Raw genomic sequence first — 10,651 nt, forward strand, 5'->3', positions numbered from 1 at the left:
GCTGGCTATCTTCTAAAAAGCTTCCAACATTGGTATTACCCTTAGTAGTTCATATGAACTCCTTATCGCTATTGATGAAAGAGTAGGTTTTTGGTTGACTATAAAGGCAATGCCATGAAGATGTTCAGCCTCTGGCTAACTATAAACTATGTATCTAAAGAAGGTTACTACTGTTAGTATAGATTATGAGGAAAGAAAACAAACTTAACTGTATTCCTAAAGCTGTAACTCAGATAACAACAAAACAGGTCAACAAACAAAAACAGTTAACTCTTGTTTCAGAAAGAAACGGCTACAGTAGGAGCAGGCATTTTTAAAAAAGAGGCTGGGCATGGTGGCTCATGCCTATAATCCCAGCACTTTGAGAGGCCAAGGCTGGTGGATTGTTTGAGCTCAGGACTTCCAGACTAGGCTGGGCAACATGGTGAAACTCCATCTCTACCAAAAATACAAAAAATTAGCCAGGCATGGTGGCATGTGCCTGCAGTCCCAGCTATTCAGGAGGTTGAGGTGAGAGGAATGCTTGAGCCCGGGAGGCGCGGGTTGCAGTGAGGTGAGATCATGCCACAGCACTCCAGACTGGACAACAGAGTGAGACCCTGTTACACAAAAAAGAAACAGGGAGATGTCTCTCAAATATAGCACATCCTTAAATAGTACACATTCCTCCAATGCAGTGTCAAGATATTATTATGTATGGCAGTGGTATGCTTATTTCTAATAATATTCATCTGTCTTAAATCATTACCTGATTTGAAGGTATTTTCCGCACATTCACTTTCCACATCTGCGCTTCCCTAGTGATTGCCTTTTCCAACAGGAAAGACAATCTCTGGTTTTCCAAAGGCCCTGGAAACTTCATGATATCCTTTGTATCTGCCTGCTAGCCAGCTTGATGTAGCTACCTACAAAATCAAATATGTTTTAAAATTAGTTACAGAATAAGTGTAGCATTATATAAAGTACTTATTAAGCAACTCATAAAACAAAGTAAGAATGCTATGAGGCAGTATAGGACTTTACAGCTCTTTAAAATATCATATTAAAATACCAAAATAATCAGTTATGTAAAACGTCCACACTTTAAATCTGAAATTGTTATAAAGAGAATAAAAACAAGGCCACGTAATTGACAGAACCTTTGGACCTTGATCAAAGGATGTTGTTAATGTTCCAAATTGTCAAAACTTTGTCACTGACTTCTTCACCAGGAATTCTTAGAATTATTCCAAACACTCCTCTTAAAAACCTAATCAGATAAGGGCCACTAACATTTTTCCTTCATTAAAAAGAGAATATATCAATTACATTAAATCCTACTCATTCCCACTTTTTCAGTATGAAACCATCCCCTCCAGTATGAAATCATCTTTAAATTGTGCTTCCAATTCCGTATCCATTAGCTACACATGTAGATATTTAAAGATGAGCTGAATAAAATTTAAAAATTGGCCGGGCGTGGTGGCTCATGCCTGTAATCCCAGCACTCTGGGAGGCCAAGGCAGGTGGATCACTAGGTCAGGAGCTGGAGACAGCCTGGCCAACATGGTGAAACCCTGTCACTACTGAAAACACAAAAATTAGCTGGGCATGCTGGCGGGTGCCTGTAATCCCAGCTACTCGGGGGGCTGAGGCAGGAGAATCCTTTGAACCTGGGAGGCGGAGGTTGCAGTGACCTGAGATCACGCCATTGCACTCCAGCCTGGGAAACAGGGTGAGATTCTGTCTCAAAAACAAACAAAAAAACTTATTTCTTCAGTCACAATAGCCTTACTTCAATAACCACATGTGGCTAGTGGATACTGTATCGGACAGTGCAGAAAAGGAACATTCCTATTAATGAAGTAAGTTCTACTGAACAGTGCTCACCTAGAAGGCTCCACAGCACAATGACTAGCACTCTAAAATGAGCAGCATGTCTAAATAGTAAGTTTAGCAGTGCAAGACAACAGAGTCCAAGGGAAATGTCTCTAGGTTTTATGTTTATATGTATTTGGAGACAGAGTCTCACTCTGTTGCCCAGGTTAGAGTGCAGTGGTGTAGTGGCTCACCGTAGCCTCGAACTCCTGCGTTCAGGTGATCCTCCCGCCTCAGCCTCCCAAATAGCTGGGACTACAGATGCACACCACCAAGCCCAGGCAATTTTTTTTTTTTTTTTTTGTAGAGATGCAGTTTTGCTAGGTTGCCCATCCTCAAGCAATCCTCCTGCTTGGGCTCCCAAAGCACTGGGGTTACAGGGGTGAGCCACTGCATAGGCTTCTAGGTTTAGGAAAAAAAAAAAAAAAAAAGGCAGCAAACTACAGACTTGAGGTTTGACTGTGTGTAGAAAATTGGATTAAGAAACTGCTAAAGAATGTGAAAAGGTGGCTGGGCATGGTGGCTCACACCTGTTAATCCTAAGCACTTTGGGAGGTGGAGGCGGGCAGATCACGAGGTCAGGAGTTCGAGACCAGCCTGACAAACATGGTGAAACCCCGTCTCTATTAAAAATACAAAACTTAGCCAGGCATGGTGGCAGGTGCCTGTAATCCCAGCTACTTGGAAGACTGAGGTAGGAAAATCGCCTGAACCCAGGAGACGGAGGGTGCAATGAGTCAAGATTGCACCACTGCGCTCCAGCCTGGCGACAGGGCAAGACTCCGTCTCAAAAAAAGAAAAAACAAACAAAAAAGAATGTGAAAAGGCTCAGCTAGATTTGTTGAAAGGTAAGCAACTAAAAAGGTAATTAGCTTCAGAAAAAAGAGTTTAAGAAAGTAAATAATAAATCATAATATCTATACAGCAATAATAATGAAAATACTGGATAGGGATCACAGTATGATAAAATCACATTGGGAGGATGTAGAGACATAACTATGGATATTGGAAGAGGGTAAAATAAAAGCCACATCTTTACATTTCATAGGAGGAAATCCATAAATACCTCAAACTGAAATGTCAAAAAAAACAGCAGTAGAGCAAGTTGTTTGAAAATGTGATGCTAAATAACGGGAGAAGCAGGAAAGAGTTGAGAGTAGTTAACCTCTGCGGAGTAAGAAAAGGGTGAGAAGGGCCTAGCATAGGAGAATGCTGGTTTTCATTATAAATTTCACTAACAATGTGACTTTCTCAACTACGTACCTGTATTACATACTTCAGATTCATGGGCTCTAAGAATCTTTTTAAATATCCAGAATTAACATGTAAAAAGTTCCAATTTTTTAAAAAATAAAAAATTTGGAAAAGCAAAAAACAGCAAACCACTTCTATAATTTCCACATTCTATCCCAACTCCAGCTACTATCCTCTTTCCTATGTACCACTTCACATATGCTACCTACTTGCTTCTCAACTTACTAGAGACTAATTCTGGTTAACTCAATTATGATTTTGTTAATTTTTGTGTCTTTAAACACCTGAGTTTTTGCAAATCTTCTATAATTAGCATAAAATATTTTCATACTAAGACGACAAAGGGTTAATAGAACAGAAAAAGAACTAATACTAATCCAAAAAGACCTATCTCAAACGTAATGTCTTCTAAAAACTCTTGATTCTTTAATCATGTCATAAAGCAGCTTTCCACTAACTCCCCAACTATGTTATAAATTCCTGGCCAGGTGCAGTGGCTCAGGCCTGTAATCCTAGCACTTTGGAAGGCTGAGGTGGGCAGACTGCTTGAGTCAAGGAGTTTGACGCCAGCCTGGGCAATGTGGTGAAACTCCATCTCTATAAAACATACAAAAATTAGGCAGGCGTGGTGGCGTGTGCCTGTGGTCCAAACTACGTGGGAGGCTGAGGTGGGAGAATGGCTTGAGCCTAGGAGGCTGAGGTTGCAGTGAGCCAAAATCATGCCACTGCACTCCAGCCCTAGCAACAGAATGAGACCTTGTCTCTAAAGAAATAAATCTCTACGCAGTCACATCTGCCAATATCATTTTTTTTATTCACTGTGTCCACAGCACAGTACTTTGATGAAACAGAGACCCAACCAGTTGTTCCAGTTTCAACTACTGGGGCCCAAAACAAAAACATACAACCAAAAAAAAAAAAACTCTACCCCCACCTGCACCAACCCACTGTGTGTGGGGTTCTCGCATTTTCTTTTTTTATACACATCCTTGTTCAGAACTTTAACCTACCAAAATCTCATCTCTTTCACAGCAATATTTCCAATCTTTAAAGGGTGCTATCATGCACACTAATTCATCTTTTTCATAGTTGAAAACTTCGATAGCTCCTCAGGATATTTTGCCTCTTCTAAATTAGCTTTAGTTTTACCATAAATGCAGTCTAAAATCATTGTTTTTTTTTTTTTTTTTTTTTTTTGAGACAAAGAGTCTCATTCTGTTGCCCAGGCTGGAGTACAGTGGCACAATCTCGGCTCACTGCAACCTCCACCTCCCAGGCTCAAGTGATTCTCCTCCCTTAGCCTACTGAGTAGCTGGGGTTACAGGCATGCACCACCACACAAGGCTAATTTTTGTATTTTTAGTAGAGACGGGTTTCACTATGTTGGCCAGGCTGGTCTCGAACTCCTGACCTCAAGTGATTGGCCTGCCTTGGCCTCCCAAAGTGCTTAGATTACAGGTGTGAGCCACCAGTCGTGGCCCTTGTTAGCTTTTTCTTTTTTGAAGACACCTCAGTATCAATTCAGATACAATTTACAGTCAACAAAAACTGTTAAGAGACTTTCTCAGGTTCCTTATTAAGCCAGCTTTACCCCTACCTGCCCCAACCCATCGTGTGTGGGGTTTGGGTACTTTCCTTTTTTTTTTTTTGTTTTGACACATCCTTGTTCAGAACAAAATATTCTCTTAAAAAAGAAAAATGGTCATCTTGTTATATTCCATCCCTGTTGCATACTGCTGAGATGCTGACATTCCAATTTTGTTGCCTTGGTGCCTTTCTCAGATCTTCAACAATTTGGTGAGCAAGCTCACTATAATTTCTTCTAATGCAGACATAAATATTAACATTAGAAATGGAATGTAGGCCAGATGCTGTGGCTGATTTCTGTAATTTCAACACTTTGGGAGGCCAAGGCAGGAGGATCACTGGAGCACAGTAGTTCAAGACCAGCCTGGGCAACATAGTGAAAACCTTTCTCTATATAAAAGAAATGGAGGGCCGGGTGCAGTGGCTCAAGCCTGTAATCCCAGCACTTTGGGAGGCCGAGACGGGCGGATCACGAGGTCAGGAGATCGAGACTATCCTGGCTAACACGGTGAAACCCCGTCTCTACTAAAAATACAAAAAAACTAGCCGGGCGTGGTGGCGGGCGCCTGTAGTCCCAGCTACTGGGGAGGCTGAGGCAAGAGAATGGCGTGAACCCGGGAGGCGGAGCTTGCAGTGAGCTGAGATCCGGCCACTGCACTCCAGCCCGGGCGACAGAGCGAGACTCCGTCTCAAAGAAAAAAAAAAGAAATGGAATGTAAACTAGATGACCATCTGTCAAGAGATATTTAGAAGAAACAGCTATTTGAGTCAAGATTAGACTCCATACGTTCTAAGGTTTCTTCCAAACTCCTATTAAAAACCATATAACTTTAATAATTCTTTCACGTCATTAGCTACAACCAAATGGATCCACCAGCCTTCACAAGCTATCCCAACAACTGACTGTCACTAGTGACTCAAGTTTCTTCACTAGATTTCAAGATTATTTTTAGAGGGTTTAGATAGGTACAGAGAGAGACACATAAAGTAGAATCATGTAAAAAGGAGTAAATCAGGTTCAATGGATCCCTGTTCTCCAATGGCCTACAATTAAAGCCCTCAGTATGACTTTCAAATATTTATATTGTAATAACTTTTTTTTTTAAAACAAAGGTATCTGGTTAAAGAGTCACATGGGAGATAAGAAAATACTTTGAGATGGGTGAAAATGAAGACATAACATACCAAAACTTATCAGATACAATTAAAGCAGTGTTTAGAAATAATATCTGAAAATGTCTCTACTAAAAAATGGTATCTCAAATCAAGAGCCTCATCTTCTACTTTAACATAATGGAAAAAGAAGAGTAAACTGTTCCTAAAGCAAGACAGAAGCAAGGAAATATTAAATATTAGAATGGAAATTAATGTAGTATACAAAAACAGCAGTGAAAAGTCAATGAAACCAGAAGTTGATTCTTTGAAAAGATAAAAATGGACAAACCTTTAGCTAGCTGGACTGACCACGAAAATACAGAGGACAAATTACTAAAATCAAGACTAAAAAGAAGACATTACTACCCACCTTACAGAAACAAAAAGAATTATAAAGGAATTTTATGAACAACTGTGTGCAACTAAATTGGAAAATTTAGATGAAATGGTCCAGTTCCCAGAAATACAAAATACCAAAACTTAAGAAGTAAAAAGCTGCACTGGTGAGATTATTCCAAAAAAAAAACACCAACCAAAACAGAAAAAGAAAGAAAGAAAGAAAGAAAGAAAGAAAGAAAGAAAGAAAGAAAGAAAGAAAGAAAGAAAGAGCTGAGTAGTTGTAAAATCAAAGATTTAAACAGTTAATTTTTTAAAGCACTGTCAAAGAAAAATCCATGCCCAGATGGCTTCACTGGCTAATTCTACCATTTTCAGAAAAACTAATAGCAATTCTTTACAAATTTTCCCCAACTTATTCTTTGAAGCCAGTTATTATTACCCTGCTACCAAAACCAGACAGACATCACTAGAAAACTACAGATTAGTATTTCTTCTGAATATAAATGCAAAATTTCTCAACAAAACACTAGCAAACTGAATCCAGCAATATAAAAAAAGAATTAATACACCATAACCAAGTGGGATTTGTTCCAGGAATGCATGCTTAAGATTCAGAAATCAATGCAATACAACATTATTAATAGGAAAAAAAACAAAAGAATCACTCTTCGCTCACTCTGGAGAAAGCTAACAAAGTAAAAAAAGGTATAATTTCCTTAAACTTTTAAAAATGGGACAGATAGCAGGGCATGGTGGCACCTGTTTGTGATCCCAGAACTTTGTGAGGCAGGAGAGAAGCACTCAGGGCCAGGAGTTTGACACCAGCCTGGGCAACAGAGCAAGACCCATCTCCACCAAAAAAAAAAAAATTTTTAAATTAGCCAGGCATGATATCACACGCCTGCCTGTAGTCTCAGCTACTCAGGAGGCTCAGGTGGGAGGATTACATAAGCCCAGGAGTTTGAGGCTGCAGTCAGCTATGATTACACTACCTCACTCCAGCCTGGGTAACAAATTGAGACCCAATCGCTAAAAAAAATAAATAAATAAATAAAATATAATAAAAAAGGGATACAAATAATTGCAAGACAAAAACAATGGGGGATACCTTTGGGGATGTTGCAGATTAAATGAGGCCACAAAAAATTGGCTGCACAGGGTGGCTCATGCCTGTACTCCCAGCACTTTCGGAGGCCAAGGTAGGCGGATCACTTGAGGCCAGGAGTTGGAGACCAGCCTGGCCAACATGGTAAGACCCATCTCTACTAAAAATGCAAAAATAAGCTGGGCATAGCGGTGTACGCCTGTGGCCCCAGTTACTCGGTAGGCTGAGGCAGAAGAATCACTTGAACCCAGGAGGTGGAGGTTGCATTGAGCCAAGATCACGCCACTGAATTCCAACCTAGACAACAGAGAGACACTCTGTCTCAAAAAAAAAAAAAAAAGATAGAAAAAAGAAACTGCAATACCTGACCTTCAATTGGATCCAGTACTGGAAGGAGACAAATGGTGTAAAGGTCATTATTAGGTAAAATGAGATAACTGGGACAGATTACATAAGTCAATGTATCAATTGCTAAATTTATCAAAATTGAAAATTTTGCTGTGATTCTGTAAGAAAGTATTACTATTATTGTGAAATATTTAGCAGTAAAGGGTCATAATGTATGTTCTACATAAAGAGAGAACAAAAGACAAGACTAGTAAGACATACCATGATACAGAAATCATGGGCTTGGATTTTCTTTTACTGACAGTGCACAAGCCTGTTTTCTAACGTGTAAAACACATTTTGAGTTGGATTAATAAATTCTGCTAAGAAATAAAATGCAAACATTTAAAATACAATTTTACTGTTTGAATAAACAACTATATAGTTCTATTTTGTTACTGTATGTCTATCATTGGTCATACCCAATTTTGCCAGCTTTTTTAGAAAAGCAGGAAATAAGACTATTTTGGTTGGCATATTCCACACACACACTTTATGCCAGCTTCACATTTCTCCTTCCATTCTCTCAATTGCTGCTGCTTCTCCTTTCTCCACGGTTATCAAATAGCTTAACGTCTGAGGTAATAGTTTATAAAAGGTTTATTGTACAGCATAACTATTACAGATATACATACAGGGCCCCCTGCTCCTCTGAGGAAAAGTGCTGCACAGTGCTGGGTATACAATATAAACAACTTCACTAATATCTATTATTGTATTTGCCATCATTATCATACTAATTCCATTAATAATCCTGTAGTGGTGCTGACTTCTGAATCTTAGTTCCCCTTCTGAAAGGAGGGATTAATGTGGCCATACAAGAAACTGGTTTTACTATTCCCTCCTTGACTTTACGCACTGGAAACAATGAATTAAAGGTATTTGTGATTTCAAGTGTATGCTCTTTCCTAATCTCCATGGCTGTACGCACTGTTGTTTCAATTTGGTATGTCCTCTGGTTCATACTTCCCTTCCTAAAGTAGCCATCAGTCTGTAAGACTCTCTGGATTTGTGCTGTTGTGCTCTGCCTTCCCACATCTGTACTTGGACATAATTCTACTTTTACGTCTAGTTGCTTTGTGATGATTACTGGTAGACTTGCCTTTTCTAATAATGAATTATTTGATGTTATCTCCAGAGTTGAGCATATTCCTAAAAATAATATCTTCACTTGTAAAGAGCTTAACAAGTAAAAGCACTGAGTGCTTACTATTTGACGGCCTATTGTTCAAAGCGCTAGGCCATATTAACTCATGTAACCTTACCACAATTTAATCAAATTGTGGGAAGCCCTTTTTATCGAGTTTTTTATTTTTCTTACTACACCCCCATTTCAGCCATAAAGCCCATTTTAAAGACGAGGAAACATACACAGGAAGATGAATATTCTTCATTTTTAATGCATTACACAATCAAAATAAAACACGGACACACTCAACTTTCCAATCTTGACCAAGACACATGCTAAGTTCCATTCTAACCTACTAGGATGTCACATTACCACATAAACTATCTGAAACTGCAGATCGTCTTTCCTGAACTTCCCTAATATATGCTGATTCTATGGCCCTTCATCGGTATCAAGAAATTTCTAGTCCAGGGGCTCAGAATCTCTCGGAGATTCTCTGGTCCCAGACTAGCCAATCTAAATCTATTCCATCCATTATTTCTTAATCTATTTGTCCAACCCTTTCTATTTCATCTGCCACAAACGACCTGGAAAAGCTAGAAGCAGATAACACTGTAATTTTAACAAACTCATTTTCAGGACAGATACCACACAGCATAGAGTTAGACTTAATTCTGGTTACCAGGTTTTAGCCGTGTTGCCTAAGGAGAAAATTACTTAATCTTGAGGCGTCTCAGTTTTCCTCATCTGTAAGATGAGGCTCCTACTACCAGCCTTGGGAGGATTAAATGAATTGCAAGCCGTTTAGGAGAATGCCTGGCAGATAATAAGCCTCATCAAGTGTTGTTATTTAACGTCATTACCGTAATACCCTGCTGCTCTAAGTCGAGTGGCTCGCCACTGACAGAATAAAACATAAATATTTTAGTTCAAACCCCTTCAGAGTCCGAATCCATCCTAACTCTCGAAACACATTCCACTGTTTTGCTACCCAAATGTCAACTTCTGCCAAAAGGATCTGTAACGGAACCCCCTAGCTCCAGCAGAGGCCTCTTTGTCCTCCTTTCAAATTTCAGTTATTTAATCGAGCCTTTAGGGTACAACTCAAATCTCACCTCCTCCGGATTCCCACCACCCACCCGCACCAAGCCCTAGGTAACGTTGCCCTCCCCCGAATTTCACAGCACTGGAGGTTCACCCCATTCATTTGGCATTCACTCCGCTGTGCAAAGTTAGTAATCTTCCTGGTGTCCCCGCAGGATCGTTCAACCTGAGGGTGGGGGTGTGTCCCCTTCTTTGTGTATTAACACAGGCTCGCAAAGCCTCCAACACGCACTATAAAGTAGCTAATTTGCCGCTGCCACAAAAAAAGTTACTCGCTGACAGAAAAATTGGCCCGAAAAGGAACACAGTAGCGCTGTTTTCAACTGGGCAGGTGCCGGGTCGGTTTGGGTCGGAGAAGACTAAGAGGGCTGCCCCGAGGTTCCCCGGGCTGGGGGATGCGGGAGGGCGGGTCTCCAGCGAGCAGCGCGCGGCCACGGGCGCTGCCAATGGGACAGCGCGGGGGGAGCAGCGAGGCCCCAGCGCGTAAGCCGGCCGCGGAAACGCGTCGAGCCCCCCGCCCCTGCCCCTCACCTTCTCCTCCTCTTCCTCTTCCTCCTCCTCCTCCTCCCCGACTGAGCTGTAGGCCTCACAGTGGTGACGCGGGGTCATCCGGGGGCCCGTTACCACCTCATTCTTATAGGCGCGCGGCGGCAGTGGGCGCGGGACGACGGGGCCGATTGAGGAGGGAGAAGAGGGGGAAGCGGGTCGGGGGGCGCGGGCGCTGGCGCTCGAGC

The 10,651-nt window shown here is 41.0% G+C and overlaps 1 protein-coding gene across 2 annotated transcripts in view; it reads right to left on the reverse strand.

Moving 5' to 3' along the window:
- CCNI (cyclin I) overlaps positions 1 to 10,651 on the reverse strand; it is a 28,876-nt gene extending 18,225 nt beyond the window's left edge. Inside the window, exons 1-2 of one of the 2 annotated variants that reach the window (XM_011927231.1) lie at positions 10,449 to 10,651; positions 749 to 905 (exon numbers count right to left, since the gene is read on the reverse strand). In XM_011927231.1, the coding sequence (XP_011782621.1) occupies positions 749 to 862 (114 nt within the window). In that variant the 5' untranslated portion in view covers positions 863 to 905; positions 10,449 to 10,651. The remainder of the gene's footprint in view (positions 1 to 748; positions 906 to 10,448) is intronic. The other variant, XM_011927232.1, reaches the window with a different exon arrangement.

This window comes from Colobus angolensis, unplaced genomic scaffold (genome assembly GCF_000951035.1).
Source record: "Colobus angolensis palliatus isolate OR3802 unplaced genomic scaffold, Cang.pa_1.0 Scaffold70, whole genome shotgun sequence".
NCBI classification, from domain to species: Eukaryota; Metazoa; Chordata; class Mammalia; order Primates; family Cercopithecidae; genus Colobus; species Colobus angolensis.